The 23,271-nt window shown below is 37.6% G+C and overlaps 3 protein-coding genes across 4 annotated transcripts; 2 read left to right on the top strand and 1 right to left on the bottom strand.

The window, feature by feature from the left end:
- Positions 1–1,148: 1,148 nt before the first annotated feature.
- Positions 1,149–7,179, bottom strand: slc28a1 (solute carrier family 28 member 1). The gene is made up of 18 exons (XM_068312245.1): positions 7,174–7,179; positions 6,883–6,962; positions 6,752–6,801; positions 6,408–6,499; positions 6,068–6,257; positions 5,822–5,963; positions 5,457–5,570; positions 4,827–4,901; positions 4,649–4,729; positions 4,456–4,536; positions 4,168–4,293; positions 2,921–3,051; positions 2,671–2,839; positions 1,976–2,173; positions 1,778–1,859; positions 1,595–1,693; positions 1,403–1,508; positions 1,149–1,287 (listed from the first exon to the last, which is right to left on the bottom strand). The coding sequence occupies exons 1-18, from the start codon at positions 7,175–7,177 to the stop codon at positions 1,170–1,172; spliced, it is 1,938 nt and encodes a 645-aa protein (XP_068168346.1). The 5' UTR covers positions 7,178–7,179; the 3' UTR covers positions 1,149–1,169.
- znf592 (zinc finger protein 592) lies at positions 2,773–18,041 on the top strand. Its single transcript, XM_068312244.1, has 10 exons — positions 2,773–2,912; positions 8,893–9,171; positions 9,605–11,805; positions 12,384–12,562; positions 12,652–12,825; positions 12,905–13,064; positions 13,379–13,642; positions 14,707–14,819; positions 14,951–15,092; positions 15,204–18,041. The coding sequence occupies exons 3-10, from the start codon at positions 9,625–9,627 to the stop codon at positions 15,672–15,674; spliced, it is 3,684 nt and encodes a 1,227-aa protein (XP_068168345.1). The 5' UTR covers positions 2,773–2,912; positions 8,893–9,171; positions 9,605–9,624; the 3' UTR covers positions 15,675–18,041.
- Positions 18,042–18,644: 603 nt separating this feature from the next.
- kti12 (KTI12 chromatin associated homolog) lies at positions 18,645–22,772 on the top strand. Of its 2 annotated transcripts, XM_068313370.1 has the most exons (9): positions 18,645–18,852; positions 19,574–19,625; positions 19,715–19,767; positions 19,850–19,905; positions 19,995–20,074; positions 20,216–20,375; positions 20,503–20,565; positions 21,750–21,820; positions 22,575–22,772. In XM_068313370.1, exons 1-9 carry the CDS (start codon positions 18,702–18,704, stop codon positions 22,714–22,716), a joined length of 828 nt encoding a protein of 275 aa, XP_068169471.1. In that variant the 5' UTR covers positions 18,645–18,701; the 3' UTR covers positions 22,717–22,772. The 2 variants fall into 2 exon arrangements, with proteins under 2 accessions (XP_068169471.1, XP_068169472.1); XM_068313371.1 differs by lacking the exon at positions 19,715–19,767 and having other exon boundaries at positions 18,677–18,852.
- Positions 22,773–23,271: the final 499 nt, after the last annotated feature.

The following is a 23,271-nucleotide window of genomic DNA, read 5'->3' as shown; positions in this document are numbered from 1 at the left end:
CGTTTTCTGTACCTTCAAAAGGCCTACTGTTTTGCTCACTCCAGACACAGTCAGCTGCCTGCTGTTTTGTTATATCTCTCAGAGACTTACACACGGCATAAAAAGGCAGTCGTTCCTATCAAGTGAAAAATGAGTGTGGAAACAAATGTATGAATGTAAGCACGCTCATGAAATCACAAGGTGAAACATTGTGATGACATCACATACAGCCTGTGAGAAAAAGGTTTGTTTTGAAAATGTGAAACCACACAGCAGTGTGTGTGTATGGTTCAGGATTATGGTCTACCCTAATTAAATGTATATATCATGTCATTATCTTCAGCAAACAGGAAAGATTTATCTAGACAGTAAGATAAAATAACCTGTTACCAGTAATAACCAATCCTTGTTATCTTTGTAGAACAAAATAATCAACTCATACTTTCAGGACAACAGTGTTAACCCAAATAATCTCGAGCATGACTTCCTTGAAGTGATGAACAGCAAATGACCGTGAAAACACTCAGGTGTGTTGTCATGCAAGGAAACTGTTGAACTGTATTTGTGTGTGCATAAAGATAAGCCCTAAATATCTGAAGCAGTGTGAGGAAAATGCTGAACAAGTGAGTGAGTGAGTGAGTGAGTGAGTGAGTGAGTGAGTGAGTGAGTGAGTGAGTGAGTGAGTGAGTGAGTGAGTGAGTGAGTGAGTGAGTGAGTGAGTGAGTGAGTGAGGATACATGGGGGTTAATGATGTATGCTGACTATTATGTTACAACAAGTCAGTTAATGTTTGTTTTTTTAAAATAAATATCTAAAACATCCGTGTCCAAACATACAGTATCTCACATCTCCACAGGTTTTTATTGTGTCAACACAAAATGTCTGTATTTTTGCTAATAAGATTTTTTTTTTAAGTCAATTACACAATTTTATTTGAAATTTACATTCATCAAATGCCTCCTGGAGTTTGTTTCTGAAGGTGTCCCATTTAAATAGATAGATAGATAGATACTTTATTAATCCCGGAGGAAATTGCATAGTCCTCAGCTTTAACTAGAAACAGTGAATTTACAATACCAAAGTTACAAACTGGCTTTACATTAATACAGTGAGTTTGGTATAACTATACAAACAGGGAGAGATCTTGACTATGGTGTAAAACAGATACTAACATACATATTTATCCTGTACTAACAAAGGTCCACTGCAGAAAGACCACAGCACTGACAGCATTTAGAAAAATACAGGGTGGCATTTGTTACTGTGCTCCACAATCCTTCAAATGAGATGGTCTCATTGATTACAGTGCTGCAAAAGAATTCAAAAGCAAGGTCAATATCAACAGAGCACGGCTGTGAATCTTGTCTGTCACAGATGTTTTCCTGAATATTTTAATTGTCTCATTAAAAAGGTATATGCTCACTTTTCTAAGAGGTCCTTGCAGCAGGTCTGCACATTTTCATTTGTGGCATTGAAATCAGATGTACTGAAAAAGTTCACACAGTCAAGTGGAGGAACGAAGAGGATCCCTGAGAAATGAAGTCAGAAACCTACAGTTACTGTACAATAGGACACAGGTTCAGCTCCACTGTTAGGTCGATTCAAAAGCTTCTACCTGCAACACAAGCATTGACAAGAGATACACAAGTCCCAGTGAGCATGGCTCTCAGCACAAGAGACGATACGTCAGCTCTTCTCGATGGGCATATAGAGGCTTTGAAAAAAGAAGACTTTGTTTCAAAAATCATGACTGGGACAGGAAAGGTTTGGTCCTAAGAAAATATGATTAAGTACTCACAAAGGCCTCCAATCACAATACCAAGTGAGCTGAAGTTGGCAAACCCACACAGAGCATAAGTGGTGATTATTTCTGATCGGACCTGTAACAAGAAGTAAGGCAACACAGATTTGCATTGTGTAGAATCATTTCCTTTTTATTATTCACAATAATACTTACTGCACAACCAGAAGGAAAGTTATGGGGATGTCTACTCACTGATATCCACTGTCTTTCACCATTGATGATTTCATCAAGTCCGTTCAGTCTGTTGCTCTTCATTTCAGATAATTGTTCATAAGCCACAAACTCATTGAGGAATAGTTTTGTGCCAATTAGTTCAGCCACAGTAAAACTTTCATCATATGGTACACCCATCATAAAAGCCACTGGCATGAACACGTATGAGCAAATCAGCTGTGAACGCAGAGAGATACAGGTTGACTTCTAGATTCGCTTGATTTGACATGGCATGAAATAAATGAAAAAACTTTGTCTGAATAATTACCTGAAAAAAATAAGTCACCACAACAAATAAAATTAATGTAAAATTATATCAATAATTGGATTAGTCTATTTGTTATACACCTACATTATCATTCTTATGAGTTTTTAACTTCTGATGGTCTCTGCTCCACAATCCTTCCCTCTCTCCTGATTCGCTTCAGCCACAACCCCAGCTCTATAATTATTTTTCCATGCATATAACTTATGTGAGCTAATTATACCTGTGAACCTTTTGATATGCATGCTCATCTGTCTTTGCCTGCAACTCCTTATCATCAGGATAAAGATTTATGGCCCGCATGTTTCTTGTTTGAGCCAGACCACCACTTCTGATGTCTCACTCGGAAAGATTTAAGCACATAAATAATGTTTTATTAATCAATTATCAGTCTTTTGCTAAATCATACCTGAAATGTGATTGCAGGATATCCCACCATACCGCCAAGCCAACTCAAAGCCGAATTTATGAACCCAAGGATGGCAAGAAAGGCTATCAAATTTGCTGCAATGTTCGCAACAAGACCAATTGAAGCAGAAGCTCCGCTGCTAGCTGCCTCCAGAATGTTCCGTTCATCTCTAAGTAATTGAAATAAACATTCGTTAAAGTGGAAACTTTAATGAGAGAATAAACAGAGGAACAAATATACAGGTACATACCCACACGCCACTTTAATATTGCCCTTTGACTTGAAGGGACTCTCCTCTGTCTCTGGGTAAGAAAGCTTGGAGATGGCCAAAGCACAGGGAGCAGCCATAACTGATGCCGATATCAAAGAGGCTGCATCAATCTGCAAAATACAGGAAATACACTTTATTTCACTGTCATGCCATGGATTTTATATTTTACATGCATACAAACTTCTTTTTTTCCAGAGAAAAAATAATATTAATATACAGTACGATAAAAGCACACAGAGATCATATTCATATAAGAACTATCCCTCTCAAGCCAGAACATTGTCCTATTTCAGTGTAGTTGATGAATATGTGTAGAACGCTGTGGAATATTCATAACTGATTTTTATCTGAACTACAGCAGAACCCTTTCATAGACTAACCGTTACTGACGTTAGACGGATTCTTCTGAGGAGAAACAGCCCAGATGCCAAAAAAAAATCATCACTTATTAGCACAGCTGGCTTCCCCTCCACTCTCAGCCTTTACTGACTTCAGAAATGGAGATAATGTTAGAATCTTTCTCTCAGTTCTACACAAGTTCAGATTTTGTTTTCATTGGGAAAAGTGTCTAAAAATCCCTCTAAATAGGAAGTCAACCCATGAATGTTCTAAGGCTGATATAACAGCAACAATTTGTAGTAAGAACCAGCTAGTGTTGATCTACTGTATTAACAGGCCAATATCTCCCCCACCACCACAAAAATCAACAGAAATAATCTTAAAATTACAATGAAATAATTATTTTAGCCTTCCTCTTTTGATAATAGCATATAAATCTATCTAGGAGTATTCTTTTTTATTTTCTGAGAGATTAGTCTTCCTTAAAGTCAGTTGAAATTTTGACTGGTGGGAACTGCACAACCATACATATACACATATGTTCAGATAAGTGAAAAAATTGTGATGAATATAATAATTTTAATTTAATAATGCAATTTAACCTCAAATTACATTATTTGTACCTGTTGATTGTTCTTCCCTCTAGTAACTATAACTAAATACTACGTCTTTCTTAAAAACACAAATTCCTCTAGTTTTGTAAAAGAAATTGAAAAACTCTACTTGGCTTTGCATCCTTATATTATATATCTTACATATATGCATTCATTTTTTATTTATTATGTACATTCTATTACCTTTTTGAATGAAATGATAACATAATATTATGTATCATTCTTGTCATTAGGTGTATGTAGGTTTTTTGATAGGAAAACAGTGAGTCTCACCCCAAATGAGATGAATGCCCCCATTACACTGCCTGCAATTGTTGCAAATCCACCAGTCAAAACGGCGTGTATCTCAGACTTAGTCATGTCCTTCAAATAGGGCCTGATCAGCAGCGGAGCCTCTGTCTGATTCACAAAAGTTGTGGAAGAAGCATTAGTAAGAAAAATCAATTAACCATAAGAATGACGCACAGAGGACTCGAAATAAAAATAGTCAAATTAATCAAAGTAGTCAAAAGTAGTGGTGTCAGAGATCATCTCTTTAGACTTAAGCCTTGCTCAGAGTACCTGTCCTACAAAGATGTTGCCTGCAACACTCAAGGTCTCGGTCGGAGACGTACCCATTGTTATCTGCATAACCCATGAAATCTGCATTGATGGAAACACATAGCTCTCAGTCAAATATGCCACAGCAGGAGTAAACACTATAAGACCAGAGGAGTGTATGACATAAGATATAATTTTCTTATTTTTTTTCAACCTTTAGAATGAGCCACTGCATTATTCCCAAAAAATAAAGGACAGACATCACACTGCTGAAAAAAACCACAATGGGCAATGCCTGAGGGAGAGATCAAAGCTGTTGTTATACATCATCTTCAATAACTTTAATTCACATTATTTTAGAACACCACATTATCGTCCAATTGTGACCTTACTTGAAAGGCAAAAATGCCCGTAATCAGATCCCCAAAAACAAACGATGACCCTTCTTTGGTATAGTCAAGGAAAGTCTGTAATCACAGGACAAAAAAGACACATAACGACTAATTTCATCAGTCCATTAGTTTCCGAAATTTATGAGGCAATTATTAAATCATTTGCAACACAAAGTCATGACACCAAAGAAGAGAGTAAATGGGGCAATACATTAAAATGTGATTACGCTACGCAAATGTGCACATAATGACAAGTCAACTCTGGAAGACCAGAGATTACAGCCTAATCAACTGCCAGATAAAACTGCTCTTAAGATAAGAATACAGAATATGATCCATAAAAGAATACTGTGCCCGTGTACAATAAAGAATTGAGTGTTGCTTTTGTTTTTATTCATATCACATTAATGTTGAATATAACATATTTTACTTATGTTGTATGAGAAAAAAATCCTTTTTGCTCTGGACATTTCTAAAAAAAATTACATTTTATAATGTACAAATATTTGTTAATGATCTGGGAGTTGTGTTCTGACTGCAGGAGTTGTAAGTGTGGATCCTATTATTTAACATGTTGAGGTCACAGGAATATCAACCTTTTCTCTAACGTGAATCAAAGGTTTATAATACCTGCACTTGTTTTCCAAGCCATTCGAATGCTATGAGTCCAGGTTGGGTTCTTATAATAAAAATGCCAATACAGAACTGTAATCCAATACCCCAAAACACAGGCCTCCATGATATCTAAATAAGGATTTAAACAAATAAAGGAGTTAGACAATCATTGAAACAGGGAGCCACCATATAACATTGTTATTACAAGGAAAGACTTCTCCTAAAAACCTTAAGACAATAGAGACACAAGGCCAAATGATATCCAAAGTCTCAACTAAACAGACCAGAGATAACTTGTGTGATAACGCCCTAGCATGTCTCGAAATTGTTGTCACACTGTGATTATCATCCTTGAGAAGATGGCTCTGTGCAGAACTCACCATTGTCCTGTGTGCTGACAGAAGAAACACAAGCACGACAAACATGCATACACCTCCAAAAGAAACAAGCTGCTCAGGACGCTTCGAAGTGTCTACACTGAGCCATGTCACGAACAGGGCCAACACAATGACAATAAACACCCTGAAAACACAATAAAACATACCTCAACTCATTAAAATACTGCATTATGTGCAGTTCACTATCAAACTTAGGACAAAACTACTAGCAACAATTCATCTTCTCACCATTTTATCCATTTCAAGTTAGATTTGAAACATTTAATGGCAGGTCTGAAACACCGACTGATGCTCTCGCCCCTGTACTCCGTCAAAAGTTCAAATGATTTAGCAAAAATAGCCAAACAGGTAAGGACCACAAGAGCAGTGGCCCTCTGGAAATCCAATACACAGGCTGCAATGAAATAGGCCACATAACCTGTAAAACAGAAAACATTTGATCAAAAATCATGGTTGATAATTATATTATCATTCCAGTCCCATTGTAATCCAGGATACCTCCACTGATAACACTACTGATTGTAAAAATTTGAAAAGAAACCAGCAAGTGATTAATGTTGCTTAATACCTGCTCCGAGTATGCCCAGCACTACGTATTTGAAGGTTTTTGAGTGAGCCTTAATGTAATCCTCTGTGGCATTAATTGGCTTGGTCACAAGGCTAAAGCACAGGATAAATTAGAGGTTAATTTTTTTTAAATGTTAAAATGCAAAATAAAACAAATCCTTTACACATACAATATTTTGTAAGTTATCCTTTTTTCTTTGTTTGTCTATTATTTTTATCATCTCATCCACACATTATAGTACAAAGAACAGGACAGATTTTCGGATATGTGTTTAAGTTGTGCTTCCTGCACCAAAGTAAAATAGTTATATTTAATTTTTAAAATGCAAACGTGAACTGACACACCTGAAATATGATCCCAGTCCCTTTGTAGCATTTTCAGCAGTGATGTCCTCCTAAGAAAATGAAGACATTTTGTTCATCAAAGAAATGATTAGGATGTGGTATTTTCTTTAAAAATGAAATATGATACATACCTCTATTTCAAAACCCTCATTCACCACACCATTTCTTTTGCCGCTGGTTATGACTTCAAGCTGGGTAACGTTGTTTTCTGCTGAAAAACACAATCACACTTCACTTCTACATGGCAGAAAAACAGCTGTGACTTCAACTGAATGGTCAAACAAGCAACACAATGTCTTTCTATGTAAAAAGGACCTGAAAATAAGTTATTGTGGTTTCAGATTGAAGAATGGTGTAGAAAAAGAGCAGTTCACAGTAAAACAAATGGCTGAATTCAAGGTAAAGCAGAGCAAATGGCTTACTCATTATGCGCCCTCCTTAAACCGGCTGTCAACTGCTGTGCTGTAAAAACCAGAGCAGAAAAATATACTCTGCCCTCCATGAAGCATCTTATCATTAATTAACAGATACGTTACGTAGTGCTCCAATCTGTCTCGGGGAGTACAAGACGGAAGTGTGATAATGCAGCAGAAATTATTTAATAGGCCTTATAAAGTAACTTCGGGTCAGACATGATGTTAACCATGTTCAACAAATCTCAAATGCAACAGATGATAAGAAGTGAATTTTGCTGATGGGTTATTTAATTATGTGCGACTGAAAGCTGATATGTGAAGAGACATAAGTAGAGGTGGGTGAATCATGAATTACTGTTCAGTAGTGTCCAATGGGTTGTGCTCCACCCATGTAAGCCATAAAAAGGCATGCTTAGCATTCTTGGTAGGAAATAAATCTCAAAAGTATTTTTTAAAAACTTTTTTAATACTGATATAAAGTGAGAATCATGCCAAATTAATTTGTATTCCTATGAACCAAATCTCATCTTTCTAAAGGGTGTTTGGTGGAAGTCCACTGAGTATTTGCTACAGAATCAATTGATGCTTTTATCTAGATCATTAAATATATTACACCATAATTTGTACTTGATTGGACGCAGCTATTTGTTCTTCTTGCTGCTGTTAAAATTTGAACTCATCACACAGATATCTAATCTTTGATCCGTCATAAAAACAATGTAGAGTATGGTTCATAACACTCTATGGGGCTCTGTCTGCCCAGAAGCATCTGAAACAAATGAAGCCTTGATTGAAATTCAAGATATTTGTGTTCATTAACTTTTGATAAGGATTTGCAGAGCCTGGAATTCATTAACAGAGACTAATAACTCAAAGAGATTTTGTAGCATACAGTTAAATGTCTTATTTAATAGCCCAAAACTTTCTTTTCAATTACAGTACACTATCAACTGAATTGCCAACATAAAAAGTGATATTTTGGTGTGGAGGGCAAAGCAAAAAAATGCATACTTATTAAAAAAAACACTCTAAATTATGCAAAATTAAATTGAATCTATGTAATATCCCTCAAGTTAGTGTGTCCAATCTTCTCTGAATCTAATCCACATGTTTCCACTAGGTTTTCATTTAACAATTTTATAGATCATTTCTTTTTTGAGAAAAGAGGGCCAATAATCAGTGTGGAGCACAAACTGAACAAAAGCCCAACAAAAGCATATGGCTTAGCAACACTATGATAACTAATACTACTTAAACAAATGAATTCTGAGAAAAAGCACCTGGATTACAAATACATTTGTTTTATCAGTTATTATAACAACTGTATGGATTAAATATTTGACAAATACATTTCCAGTATGCTCAAATTCTTATTTTAGTGGTAGTAGATCACCTCGTTTCTACGCCGTCCTTCATGTTGTCATGTCATTTCATGTGATAATTGAGTGAATCCAGTTTACTACAAATTGCTGCTTCATTACTATCAGTTAGAAGAGTGCAATTTTTTTTTGACTCACGCAGAACATTAATTAGTTATTTGAGCAATTTATAGTACAGCATTGCATATCCTGTACCAACTTATTCCTGAAAGTAAATTCTCAAGCAGGAAAGAAAGGACAACATGTTGAACTGGCACTTCACGCACTGTACCCCATGGTGTATTTCATTACAGTACGCGTTACCTTCCTCTGAATATTAACAAAACTGATATGTTTCTGCCTGCAGCTGCTGAGACACTGGACAGTCACTGACAGTCCTCCTCTGGACACATGCAGGCCTAGCAGTAACAACACAGCAGGCCTGTGGCACCACCTCTCGTCTGCAAGGCAGAGTTGAGGGCAGAATCTCCCACAGACAAGAAGGAAAACGAACCTGATGCTAGTAGCTTGTAGCCTAGCTATGAAGCCTTGTACCAGGCAGATCTTGCTGCCACAAATTTGACGTCCATAGTAAATCGTCTGATGTAAAATTGACTTAATTTGTCAAACATTACTGGATCAAATGGTAAGCCTATACCTGCCTCGATAAAACGACGAGTTTACTTGCTTGGCTGTGTGATCTGCGCTTTAGCATGTTAAGCTAGATAGCTATCTAGCTAGCATGCCCCCGTTATGTACCTTATTGTCAATTCCGTGCTAGCTAGCGCCTTTGTTAATAATGCAAACTACAAACTGCGTTCTGTTGTGACCATATGAAGGTTAAAATGAATGGTAACGCTTTTAGTGTTGCAGATTGTATGTATGTTAGGTTTCGTTCAGTTGATGCATGCTAATTAGCTGCAGCTAACTCCAGCTCAAAGGGCATCACCCAGCTGATTGTCAGACTCCTAAACAGCTCTTCTAATAAACTGCATAGCAATTGTTCATCAAAGTCTATCTGCAGTGACAACTATGCATATGAATAAATGACATCTCACATTGTATGTGTATTATTGTAGGTTTATGACCCTATGCAGCCATGGGTGACATGAAAACCCCAGATTTTGATGATCTCCTGGCTGCCTTTGACATCCCCGATGCCACGGGGTTGGATGCCAAAGAGCCCATCCATGGGGGTCAAGAGGAGACGGAGGGTCAGCTGAAACACGCAGGGATATGCCTACATGATAGCTTACTGAGTAACCAAACTGTCACAACACCAGATATTCCAGCAGTGAGTGTAATCGTGAAAAACACAAGTCGCCAGGAATCATTGGAAGGCTGTGGACAAACATTACAAAATGGATTTAAGGGACCAGAGACCACACCGCATACTGTTGAGACAACTAACTCCAGCTTTTCTAAATCATTTGTCACCTCTTTGAATGGTGAGAGTTCAGGAGAACTGCTTGGAAAGGCACCTATCCAGCACAAACGTGATGTAACGCCAACATTTTCTCAGTCACTCTCTCATTTTAGTCCCATCTCCAGTCCTGAATCTGAAGACGCTCTGCGCTCTAAAGATGAAAATCACCCAAAAGAGACACCCAGTTTCCCAGAAACTTCAGCTCTGGTGGAACCTTCAATTTCAGACAATCAAAATAATCTCAGTATGTTTGATGACTGTCCAACAGCTGCTGACCATCAATTAAGACCATCAGCCGCTGACCATCTCCAGAACAGCCAAGCTGGAACTGTTAGAATTGAAGAGCCCACTGACAACAAATCGGATAAAACACCATCAACTCGCCTCGCACTTCCCCCACCCAGTGTTAACCACAACTTTATTGAGACGAATTGTGATTCAGGAACCTCCAAGGACAGTCCAGCTCCTTATTCACTAGTAAAATCTCAGACAACTAAATTATCTTCTTGCCTTGATGCACTGGTGGCTCTAAATGCTAGAAAAGATCCTAGAGAGTCATCAGCGGTTCATAATGACTGTGTGAAAGCAAGCCCCAATGTGCCTATATCCCCGCGAAGTCCCAGCAGTCCATTTGAAGCTGTCATAAGGCTAACCAAGCCTTCTGATAGCCCTGTAAGCATCTACAGCGATAGTAGTGGCAAAGGCTCCCCTGCAGTAACATCTGGGTCACCTCTTGCCATACCCAGAGTTAGAATTAAGACCATCAAAACTATGTCAGGGCAGATCAAGCGCACAGTCACCAGCGTACTTCCTGATTCAGAAACCGACGAATTTCATTCTGCATGTGAAACCTCACCATCCCCAATTATGATTAGTGAAGATTCCCACACTGACATGTCTCCTCATCAATCTCAAAGTGCAGCTGTTGGTGGGATACGAGCTAAAGGTAATACAGCTGGTTCTTCATCAAAGGCTTTACACAAAAAAACTGTGGCTAACTCACGGAGGTCAAACTTAACAAAGTCTGCAACAGGATTCCATAAAACTGGCAAACGTTCCGCTGTGCATCACGGACAGAGACCAAAGAGAGCGTCAACCACAGCTGGTCATACAGCCAATACAAGCTTCCTCCCCAAAGCAATGCATTTAGCTAGTCTGAATCTGGTCCCTCACAGTGTTGCTGCTTCCGTAGCAGCACGGTCCACCTCACATCAAAAAAGCCAACACACACTCTCCTCTACAGTGTACAGCACTGTCCCACTGGTGCATCAGGTTAAAAACGCCAAACCTCATCCTTACATATCCACTCCAACTGCAGCTGCAGGAACCTTAAACAGACTTTTGAACAATGCCAACCCTGTGCCTACATACGTGCCCAACCTAAACCCCCCTCCAGATAGCAACCTGAACCTTCCACCGCGTGGATACTGCTGCCTCGAGTGTGGGGATTCCTTTGGGGTGGAGAGGAGTCTTGCATATCATTACAGCAGGAGGAGTGTTCACATCGAAGTAGGATGCACACACTGTGCAAAGACGATGGTGTTCTTCAACAAGTGTGCATTGCTGGCACATGCACGAGAGCACAAGAGCAGCGGTATGGTGATGCAGTGCACACAGCTCCATATGAAACCAATAGCAGAAGAACAAATGTTCGCACCCCTTTGTACAGAACCTATGAAAGCAGAGTCTTACCCCTCATCATCACCTTCATCTAGAAACCAGCCTGTGCTGCCCCTGTATCCAGACAACGTCATTCATCATAGGCACCGTTGTCTGGAGTGCAACAAACAGTTACCTGACAACAAAGCACTGGCAGGTCATTACCAGAGGTCCTCAGAAGATATGGAAGGGTTGGTAAGTTGATGTTTTATTAAAATGTTAAGTCCAGTTTAGACCAAAGAGTCACAAAACATTTAAAATGTTGCACCACCATGAACTCGTCTGTTTCATCTTAGTTCAGCGTGTCAATTCTTTTGTGGCTTATGTTAGTGTAATTATTTCAACAGCCAGGTTTTCAGAATGAAATGTTTGCAAGTTATAACTCGTCCCTCTTTGAAACTTTGGTTTGAGTTAGGGTTTAGGGTCAGCCTGGCAATAATCTATAATTTATCAATGTCAACATTCTACTGAAACAACACAGATAAAAATGTCTTCCATCGTTTGACACTTGATGACTTCCCAGTCTGATGGTGGTGTTCACCCCAAAGCCCAGTTATTTCAATTGAAGACATAATATTTTAAATTGCATTTCATCTTTAATGAGAGTAAATTAGGTTTTGGTTAGAGTGATTAATAGTCATTTCTAGGATGAATGAATTTCATGAGATCTGTTGTCCATAGAAATGACATCCGTTCAAGGTTTGTGTATTTTTGAATTTTCCATGTTTGACTTTTATCTCTTTTTAAAATCTGATTCTCTTTTATTACAACAGATTTGTTATGTGTGCTCCATGCTGTTACCCAACAAGTGCAGCTTCAGCGCTCATGAACGCATTCATGCTCATAAGTCGCCTTACTGCTGTCCTGAGTGTGGCGCTTTGAGTCGCTCGGCAGACATACAAAAGCATGTCAAGGAAAACTGTCTTCACTACGCTCGCAAGGCCTGGTACAAGTAAGTCAACAAGCATGAAAAGGGGAGCTCATTCAAAACATATAATATAGAGAAAACAGGAAAGTGGAAATATGCTTCCTTTTCTTCAGATGTCTCCACTGTGACGTGGTTTTCAAGACCCTTCAAGGACAAAAGGCTCACATCGAAGAAAAACACTGTGACATCTTTTACAAGTGCACCATCTGTCCTGTTGCCTTCAAGACTGCTGACAGCTGTGAAGTGCATTTAAAAAATAAACACAATGCTAACGAAATATCCCCTCAGTAAGTCAACATCTCACGACCTGGCTGTAAAAGTTGTTAATTTCTTTTGCGATACGTTCAAACTGTTTTTATTCTGCAGGTCCATCTTTAAGTGTTCATGTGAAGCAATGTTCAAGAAAAAACAGCTTCTGTTTGAGCATTTCCATCAAAATGCCAACAAGCGTGTTACATCCGTGTTCAAGTGCCCGGAATGTAACTCTGTCTTTCCACAGAAGTATCTGTTAATGCAGCACTTTAAGGTTTGCTTGATTTTATATGTTTATAATGACATGTTTCATAAATTTATTAGTCTGAAATTAAACATTGAATCATGTACATCCACTATAAAACCAGTCACGCAATCAGAGAAATCATTTTGGTAGTCACACAACCCTGCAACACTGCAAAGTGTCAGTTTTGTTGTTTAACCACATTATTTAAAAAAAAGTTGTGCAAACGATGAATAATCTGTATTAAGCTACCTATGAGCTATAGTGTATGATCATTAACATTAAGGACAGGATTAAGTTTTGTTATCTTTTGTCATTTTTGACATGTATTTGCTGTTTTGAAGGGTGTTCATATAGGAAACATGACAGCAGAGACAGAGAACAGCAGTATACACAAAGACAATGCTGACACAGGATGGCACCTGGATGCTCATTCCATCCATCAGAAGAGTCGCTATCCTGTCATACACAAACACAATGCAAGACAAAAGGCGGAGCAGGACAGAAGACCCAATGTGAAACCCGCAGGCTGGACGTGTGGCGAGTGTCTGCAGTGGTTTCCTGTACGAGAATCCTTTGTGTCTCACTTGAAGACCACTCACAGAAAGGTGAGATATCATCACCTCCACACACTACAATGAACCAGAATTTAAAGGCAGCCGATCACAAATGTAGCATAAAAAACAGCAACAAAAAAACCCCAACAAAGATTAAATTCTTGCTACCACTCTCACAGGGAAACTTCTTGCTCATTCTTAAGGTGGTACTTTTCATATCGTCATGAGGGTACGCGGTACAGTGACTTCACCATGACAACACTAATTTACTCAGCTCTGCCTCGTGCTGAGAAAATATGATTTCAACTAATTCCTTCACCTGGAAACCTAATTCTAGGATTAGGAATCATGACTTTATCAAAACATTTGAATTATTCTAATGCCCCAAGTATTGATGGTACTATTATGTATTCATACTATTCTTTTAATCTACAAACATGTCACGTAATGCATTTTTATCTCCTAAATGTTTTTATTCGTTTATCTTATTGTTTTCATGATATGGCGAAAGTGTTAAAAAAAGGCATCATTTTGAAAGCTGAACAAAATGATAAGTGAACTACCTGCATGAAGCTTTGTGGCTCACTACCACAACTTCAGTGATCTCACAACTACATGAGCCCACAGGTCAGTGTGTGCAAAGAATGAAGTAATTAAGATGGGAAATCGCAACAGCTTGGATGCGTGCAGTATCAGGTAAATAAGGCAGCAACAAAACAGCATTTCAGCACTTTGTGTGATGCACTGCTGAAGTAAGGAATTGCTTCTGAGAACATTGCATTCTGAGGTTTAAGCTATTGATAAAATGTGAGTGGACTAAACAGACTGAGACTTCAGTAACTAGAACAAGCTGCTAATGTCTTCATTCCGTTATCATTTTGTGAGCTACAGCCAAGTGTTTGGATAAAGTGATGCCCTTTTGGGGATTTAGGTTCACGTTAAACTTCCTCAATTTGATCATCTAAATTTTTGGGGTTTTTTTATTTGTCTGTTGACACATATTCAAACAAACCTTTGTATTTGAGTGTGGTACACTCAAGTTGCCTGGTACAGTAAGGAATAAACCTTAATTTATTGTTATTCAAGCAAGTACTATTCCTCTTGTTTTCCAACAGCCAGTCAAGAAGTATCCATGTCGACATTGTGAGCAGTTTTTCAAGTCTACAACCAGTCTGAGACGACATATTCGCAATGACCATGATGGAAAAAAGAAAATATATACTTGTTGGTAAGTTTTAATATTGTTTTTTAATCTAAAAATGACTAAATCATTATTAAGTCTTCACATAGCATTTCATTGAATTCCCGGGAATGTCATTAAATTTCACTTCACTTCCTCCTTTATTTCTAACTCTTCAGGTATTGCACAGATGTTAAGATGATATTCACAACAAGTGTAATGTTGAAGAACCACATCAGTCTAATGCATGGAATTAAAAATCCTGATCTTGGCCAAATGCCCAAAACAGCTGTCCAGGATACAAAAAAGAATTTGGAGAAGGTAGTTTATAATTTTCAACATAATCCTTTAAATAATGACTGCGGAGATGAATCACATGTTTCATTTGCTACTAGTTGTCATTTTCAAGTGTGGGTCTTCTGTGATTTGCAGGGCCTTGTATCAGATGCCTCTGCTCTGGCCACAAAGGAAGAGGAGGGGGATCGCACTTTCCGTGTTGATGCTTTTTCAGCAACAGGTCTCAAAACTAAATTCCGTTGTTCTAAGTGTGGTTTCATCACAGTTGACGGTGCACAGTTCCAGAAGCACATACCACAGCATAAAACTGATGTAAACACTCCTCAGTGCCTTCACTGTGGCCTGTGTTTCACGTCACCACTGTCACTCAACAGACATCTTTTCATTGTTCACAAAATCAAAGAAGAGGAGGAGACAAAGGTTAGGGAGATGGAGCAGGAAACTCCACCAGCAGATACCGATGAAATGAATGATTCGTTGCTGGGGCTTTATCAATCTGAGCCTGCACCGGGAGAACAGCCAGCAAATCTGCATAGTAACAAGACTGCAAACTGTAATTCCAAACTAGACACTCCTCCTCAGACACAAGCAGTGCCTCTTTGGTAGCAGGAGCCACCGCAACACCTCTGTCAAGTTTTCATGTCAACGCCACACAGGATGCATGATGTTCTGCATGGAGGTGATGCCAAGTGTTTTCTCTCAAGTTAGAGGTTGTGCATTATATTTAAGCAAATCCGTAATGTTTAGCTGAAAGAAGTATTTTCATAATAGGAAGACAAGTTAATCATTTTTCATTTATTCGGCTTTGCATGTGTACTATATTCATCTTGCCTTTCAGATATAACTACACACACATTACAGATGATTTTGTTTTATTTTTCAGCTATTTCCTTCCACCCTTCCAGGAGACTCAGGAATGTCTCAGTTTTTCAATGTTAATTTAATTGATTAATTAAATTAACATTGAAAAGATTTTCTTATCAACAACAGTTTTAATTGCTTAAATATATTTTGAAGTATTTAATACTATAAACTATTATATGAATGTGATTCGGTTTTTGACATGATTGGGTTGATATGAATTTTCTTTACAAAGTCAAAATTGTATTCATCAATTATTCCAACATAGAATAGTCTAATATTCATTTAAAAGCCATATTTCTGTGTTTTGAGTAAACAGTAATTTGACAATTTTGCTGTGACCTCGAATACAGGTAAGGTTAGGCTACACAAACACTTTATTTTGACTTGTAACTTTCTGAGATGCATGTGTTTTATGTTCATTGAACATCTTTGTGGTCACGGGTGTTTCCGTAAACATGGTCTTTTTTCAAATAGTGATTTTCATTTCTATTTTTTGAGCATTCAGGAAAAACAGGGAGGTATTGAATGTGTGGTGCAGCAGTATTGATAATACCTCAAATGGTCAGCAGTGTAATTTGCAAGTGGATAGTAAATGTTAGGTAAAAAAAAGTTACATTGTTTTGGATCATTAAGTTAAGACGTAAAGTGAAGTCTGGAGGCATATTGGGGATATTTTATATGAATCACGACCTTGTGACAGTGACCCTTGCATAATGCTGATACTATCTATTCATGGGTTTTTCTTTAACCTATGACCATGTCAAAGGAAATACATTTCCTAGAAGTCCTCATAATGGCAGTACTCGTAGTTCACAGGTCTTGATTTGTAAGGCAGCACATATTATTCTGTGTTCATTACATGACAGTTCCTACCTCCATGGTGAATGGCAGTGATTGTTAAATGATAAAAGTGTTAGAGGAGTTGCAGGTAATCTCAGTGCAATGCTTAACTTAGTAAATGTGTAATATCCCTCATTATTAAATTTTATAAATTATGTTGGGAATGAAAAGGCTATATGGTCATATTGACTTGGTAAGTGAACTTTTCTAAGTGCTTTCTAATCTTTTTTTTTTTCATTAAGTCTTTAAATCACCAAAAGTAGTTGTTGAACTGCAGAGGATGAAAAGAGCGATCTTCTCTTCTTATTCTTTTTTAATGCTTATTGAACAATATTTGTACTTTTGATAATATGTTTAGTGAGAAATTGTGTAGGAAGGTAATCTGTGTACATACAGTAGCCGGTGAGCCCTGGATTCACAGTATTTCTTAAGCCATTACATCTATCCAGCATGCAGTGGCCCGTGTGCCTTGCTGTAATGTTTACTTTAAGTACATACAAATAAATCAATGCATTGATCTACATGTCTTGTTTGTCTCGCATTACTGACATATTTTTGGTTGGAAATACTGGAATGTGCCCAGGGAGACAATAAGTAACCAAATAAATGTGACAAGTAAAGGAACATGAGAGCGTATTCCCCCACAAAAAATATGACTAAAAATATATCGCTGAAGCATCAGCATATGACTTATAGGTCATTAGGCACTCTTATGTGCATCCATCCAATAACAGCCTATCACAGAAGTATGACTTCATCTCATTAGAATATTGACACCATCCTCCCTCTATATAACTAACCGCCTCCGAAGTAACAGAAGATCAGAAAATTTAAATTTGCAGCACATAATTGTGTAGAACACCTGAGGAATGACAGGCACTTTGTCAACAATCTGCAGAGCAGGACTCCTGTCTTCTTTCATCCTTATCTCATATATTGCCATGACGTCTTCAATGACTCTCGATTTAACAGAGCTGAGAAATAAAATTTCTAAGATCAAGGTAAATCCAAGAGGGAATCTGTGGGCAACAGGTAAGAGACACAACACTAACTGGGTAACTAATTTCACGTGTTTGTGCTTTTTTAAGTTACTGTTTAAAGTTTACATTAAGATTGTGTTGTGTGTATAATTAGGGCATTTTATGGGCAAGAAAAGTGTGGATAGTTCCTATAAGGAGTCTGAAGATGCCCCTAGAGCTGTTGTTCCTCTGTACCGTGTGGAAGATCTGCAGGGACTGCTCATTCAGATGTTGAAAACTGTCCAACTAACACAGCAGAAACAGGCAATGGACATGTTAGTTTCATTGTTGTTATTATTTTTATTAATATTATTTCATTTTAACATCACCTGTACAACTGACCTTTTTCTATTCATTTAGAAAAGAAGAGTATCCTGTCTGAGGAACGCTGCAGCCATCTGTTGAAAAATCATTACTGTAACAATGTGAAATATTGGTGATGAAGATTCTTAGGAATACACTGAATATGTTGAATTTATATCATTGATTGCGGTACATTATGTATAGCAATGTGATGGCGGTCTTTATTCTTCATGTACATGCAGGGCCACCTGATAATAAACTCTTGTTGAAACCCATACAGTTGTCAAGCTCTATGCTTTGTTTATTTATTTTTTAAGCGCCTCTGTTTTTTAGTGTAGGAGCGTGAAGGCGTAACCTATTCGCACTCTGATTGATTGGCTAGTAGTTCTTGCGCTCTGTGGTTGGCTAAATTTGGATGACGTTTGGCAATGTCTGGGATTACAATGTCACAGTAGACCAATCAGAGGAGGCGAAAGGCAGGTCTTAGCGTCAGATGCGGAATTCGCGACAGAGACGTTCTGAACGAGCTCGCGGTCTGGTATGACGTCATATCCGGGTGACAACGGCACTCTGATAGCTAGGCTAGTTCAGGTGCTGCGGCATTATCATGCCTCTAATAGTGATGTGCGGTTACCCCTGTAGCGGGAAAACACGAAGGGCAGAGGAGCTGAAGGTGTACTTTGAACAGACCTGTGAACGAAAGGTTCATATTGTAGGAGATGGACCTATGGGTGTTGACAGAAACATTATTTACGCAGGCAAGTTACGCTAATTAACTACCCAGTCTGTAGGTAGCTTCATGCGGGAACAGTCGTATTTCATTGTGCCGGCATGGTTGGGTTTCCAACTTTTAGGAAATATGAAGGGAAATCAAAGCAGTTCCTTAAAAATGCTTTTCTAAATTAGATGGAATTTTGTGGAATTTAAATGAAACAAATTCAAACAACACGTACACGGTCAAAATGGTTCTGCTCGTGTTTTGACAATCTTTTCTTTTTTTTTTCTTGACATGTCCTGTTCTTCCAAATTTCATTGAAGTCCGTGAAGTATGTTTTGACCAATTGTTGTAAATATATTTTTAAAGCTATTCTTTGTGTGTGTGTGTGTGTGTGTGTGTGTGTGTGTGTGTGTGTGTGTGTGTGTGTGTGTTGATATTTTTTTCCTCATTCATACCCAACCTTCCTATCAATTTTCATACACTCAACCAAGTATTTTACTTATTATTACTTCCTTGGCTGAGGTAATAATGAGTGTGTTGGTCTTGAGGAGTGCTGATTTTTATTTTTTTTATTTTTTTGCCATTTTAAGTAAATATGATTTTAAAAATCACGGAAAGACAGTATTATGATCATGGAAATATTAATCAGTTGCAAGTAAGTTATGCTGTTTGATGTTAACGTTACAACTAATACAAGATTCCTAGGAGGCAACTTGGAATGATTGCTGCTATCATTTGTAACTTTTGGGGATATGTTGCAGATTCTCAGAAGGAAAAAGATGTCAGAGCATCTCTTAAAGCCGAAGTTGAGAGGTGAGTTTTGTCAGTGTGTTTTTGGATTTGATTTATCAATGATGCTCTATCATCACAGCTGTGTTAACCTTCATATAACATCTGTGTAGGAAAGTCAACAAGGATGACATTGTAATATTGGATTCATTGAATTATATTAAAGGTAACCCTTGCCCACAGCATTGTATTATGGAGACAGACAGATTTATATATGTTTCTTTCTTTGAAGTTGAAATATTTTACAGGTTATCGCTATGAACTTTTCTGTCTCATCAAGCATGCACAGACACCACACTGTCTGGTGAGTATCCTTAATTAAAAACAAAATTTAATATAGAATTTACACAAGCATTAACCACATCATATGTCATATGTCTATTTTTGATGAAGGTGTATTGTTTGACGTCAGATGAAGTGAGTTCAACATGGAATAACAACAGAGATGCTGCTGAGCAGTACACCCAAGATATGTGAGTGAACACTGTAACACTAAGGTCAATTCCTGTTCTGCTTGTCTTCTAGTTTAGGTAGATTTAAGTATACATTCCATTCATTGACTCTCATACTGTTGAATTTATTTGTCTTTTTTTTCTTTCGTTTGTCTCTCGTAGTTTTAATGCATTACTTCTTAGATTTGAAGCTCCAGATTCCAGAAACCGGTGGGACAGTCCCCTCGTCACCATCCTGAAAGATGATGCACCTCCATATGAGGACATTTCTGATGCACTTTTCAAAAGAAAAGCACCCCCACGTAACCAGTCAACACAGAGTGTAAGAAACAAACCTTTTTTGGTCTTTTTTTTTTTTCTTCATTTACAATCCTGCAGTAGATTTATATGTATGCTCTGCTTTACTTCGTCTTTGATTATCAGATCATAACATGTTATTTTCTCTGCAGCAGCCATTGTCATCGTCAAACTTCTTATACGAGTTGGACAAGATAACCCAAGATGTGCTAATGGTATGTCTTCTCCTGTTCTATTGCATTCTGTGTCTGGAGATGTTTGTATATTATTTAAAATATTGTTGTGTTGTAAATTGTCAAAGTGAAACCCACATGTGTAAAATTAAAATTATTGAACTGAGAGGAAAAGGTTTTAGGAAACTATTTGTTGTTAAATTAATTTTACATCCTTCCTGACAGTACACTCAACATCTTTTTCTAAATTTTTTGAAATATAATGCAGATATGAAAGGCTTTAAAGTGCTTGAATAGTGCTGATTTTATAAACATTAAATAACTTCTGTTTCACAGTCACAGATCTGAAGCTGATTTTTTAAAAAATCAAATAATTTCAGAAGAAAAAAGACTTGCATGAACTACATCTCATCATTATGCTGCATGAAAGAGACGGAAAACATTTCATTCAGGACACTCATGTCGGGGTTTTAATCATACCTGAGGCAATGTGGCATGTCGATATGTTTCTGTGCAGCGGTCCTGATGCAACACTTATTGAACACACGTGGAAAACATTCCATATTAGTCGAGGAGAGGCTCAGGAGATGGAGGGGGGGGGGGGGTCGTTGTTAAATACAGGACTAATGCTAATAAATTGTTCAGACGTGGTGAAAATGTTAAATTTGTTCCTAATGCAAAATTCATTCAACAGTGGTGTAGCAGAATGTTGTAGTTGCGTTACCAATCTTTCTGTCAAAATAATGAGCAGGGGAAGTGTTCCAGTTCTTTTAATGTCAGTCAAGAGAAGAATATAATTGCCTTGTGCACTAAAGTATTGGAAATACCAGCATGTCTGTCTTCCTCTTTAGATGGGTTATGTCAAGCCTATCCTTAGTGGTTTGTGAATACATTCGCCCCTGTGATTGTCCATCTATTAATATATCCATGTAATCGTTTGTGTCTAATTGTTTTTAACCAATAAGAAATAACAATCGCGCTTCCATTAACACAGCAAGTTATGGGGTACATCTGTTAGTGTCCTGAAGTAGTTTTGTTCTGTCGTTTTCCTCCTTACAGGCAGCAGCTCTTTCATTTCTTTTTTTTTCTTTTCAGTATAAATGTACTTTTAAAAAATTTGATTAATCTGTTTATTCTCAGTGATTCTAACTAAGGCTCCCAAAGAGCTCTATTTGTCTATAAAAATATTACCTTCTGTTTGAAATGTTGTTTATTATTTTTTACAGGCAATTTTTGATGCACAGAAGACAAGCGTTCCTGGAGATCTCATTTCAGTTCCAGGAGCAACAGAAAAGATATCCTTTAAACACGTTTATCTATCCACATTTCAATTTAAACAACATTTTTAAGCCTTGTCAGTTAAACAGAGTGCAGTACTGTAGTTCTGTTTACACATGACCTGTTGCCAGTCCAGGTAGTGCAGTGGTGGCAGGTATCATTCCCAGCTACTTTTTGTTGTCTTTTATTTTGTGTTGACCCCTTCCCATTATACTGCCCAAGGAAATGTTCGCTCGCATGCTGGTGAAGCACTCCATATGAAACAAATTTTTGGAAGGGGAAGGTGCATGAATTCACCTGTATCAAAGGCTTTACATGAAAGTTACTGCAGGTCGCTTTTAAAGGTCCTGCCTTTAATAACATACTGTGAGATTCAAGAAACAAATTATGCAGATAAGTGGATTTTTATTAGCGGCGACCTGATTTCGGGCACTCAGAAGCAAAACGCTTTGATTTTCTCCTTTGAAAGTGTTGGTCCCTGCACAAATTAACGAATACATGGTGTTCTGCAACAGACAACCTTTACAGGGAGTCATTTGAATTGTCGATTACATCAGTAATATTCAGAACTTTATGTTGTTTCAGTGTTGGATTACCCTTAAAGGTTAATCATTTGATATTATGACCTTCAGATGTTTTTGATCAGGTAATTATTTCTATAATAGTGTCGGAATGTACTTTTAAAACACGAGGCCGATTTTCTATGTTCACGTGAGAGCAGCTATCACACACAAACATTTGGACTCAAATGACCTTAACTTGACGATGAACATCGAGCTCACCAGGAGTATCAACATGGCGGAGCTGAGGAAGTTACGGCGCCAGTTCATCAGCTACACCAAGATGCACCCAACAGAGAAATCTGAACACATTTGCAATATGTTTGTGCAGTATTTACAAAAGAGTCTACACTGACATGGCATTGGTTGCAGTCTCCTATTTTATATAACAAATAAATATATTTCAATATTCTATGTCTACTTTTGTGAAATTATTAATGATTTAACGGGGAGGAAGCTGAATTCTTATCATTATTGTAAATCACCTAAATATTATGTAATAACTGTTACAATACAAACATGAAAACACAACACCTGAATGGCAATACAGGTTCCACATTAATACATAGACCCTAAAAGCAATAGTTTCACAGATTGAGCCTCACAATATTGACACTGACACTGCCTCTAGAATTTGTATTCACATTGGTGTCATGATTATTTTTCCAGAAAAAATATTTCAGTAATGCCTTTTTTGTTGAAGGTTTTCTTATTCTTTTGTCAGGACATGATTCATCAGTAATCTCTAGAGATATGAAAGCATTAAGTCTGAGCTCACAAGCAACAAACTTGTCATTGCTCACACAGTAATGTAAAGAAACCAGACAATGACTGGACAAAAACAGTTTTCAAGCCTGAATTGCAGAATTTATTTCTATTTCACACAGTAAAATCACTATATAGTCATTGA

The sequence above is a fragment of the Antennarius striatus genome, chromosome 4, assembly GCF_040054535.1.
Source record: "Antennarius striatus isolate MH-2024 chromosome 4, ASM4005453v1, whole genome shotgun sequence".
Classification (NCBI taxonomy): domain Eukaryota; kingdom Metazoa; phylum Chordata; class Actinopteri; order Lophiiformes; family Antennariidae; genus Antennarius; species Antennarius striatus.
Note: the sequence above shows the minus strand (reverse complement) of the source record. Positions and strands in the feature narration are given on the sequence as shown.

Bases quoted from the DNA above. Each gene is read 5' to 3' on its own strand.
- slc28a1 (XM_068312245.1), bottom strand. The intron at 6,802-6,882 runs GTATGTATCATA...TCATTTTCTTAG, and splicing joins ATGAGGGTTTTGAAATAGAG to GAGGACATCACTGCTGAAAA. The intron at 4,537-4,648 runs GTTGAAAAAAAA...CCATCAATGCAG, and splicing joins TGCAGTGGCTCATTCTAAAG to ATTTCATGGGTTATGCAGAT.
- znf592 (XM_068312244.1), top strand. From the start codon at position 9,625: ATGGGTGACATGAAAACCCCAGATTTTGATGATCTCCTGGCTGCCTTT. The intron at 12,826-12,904 runs GTAAGTCAACAT...TTTATTCTGCAG, and splicing joins GCTAACGAAATATCCCCTCA to GTCCATCTTTAAGTGTTCAT. The intron at 13,643-14,706 runs GTGAGATATCAT...GTTTTCCAACAG, and splicing joins TGAAGACCACTCACAGAAAG to CCAGTCAAGAAGTATCCATG.
- kti12 (XM_068313370.1), top strand. From the start codon at position 18,702: ATGCCTCTAATAGTGATGTGCGGTTACCCCTGTAGCGGGAAAACACGA. The intron at 18,853-19,573 runs GCAAGTTACGCT...GATATGTTGCAG, and splicing joins CAGAAACATTATTTACGCAG to ATTCTCAGAAGGAAAAAGAT. The intron at 20,376-20,502 runs GTAAGAAACAAA...TTTTCTCTGCAG, and splicing joins GTAACCAGTCAACACAGAGT to CAGCCATTGTCATCGTCAAA.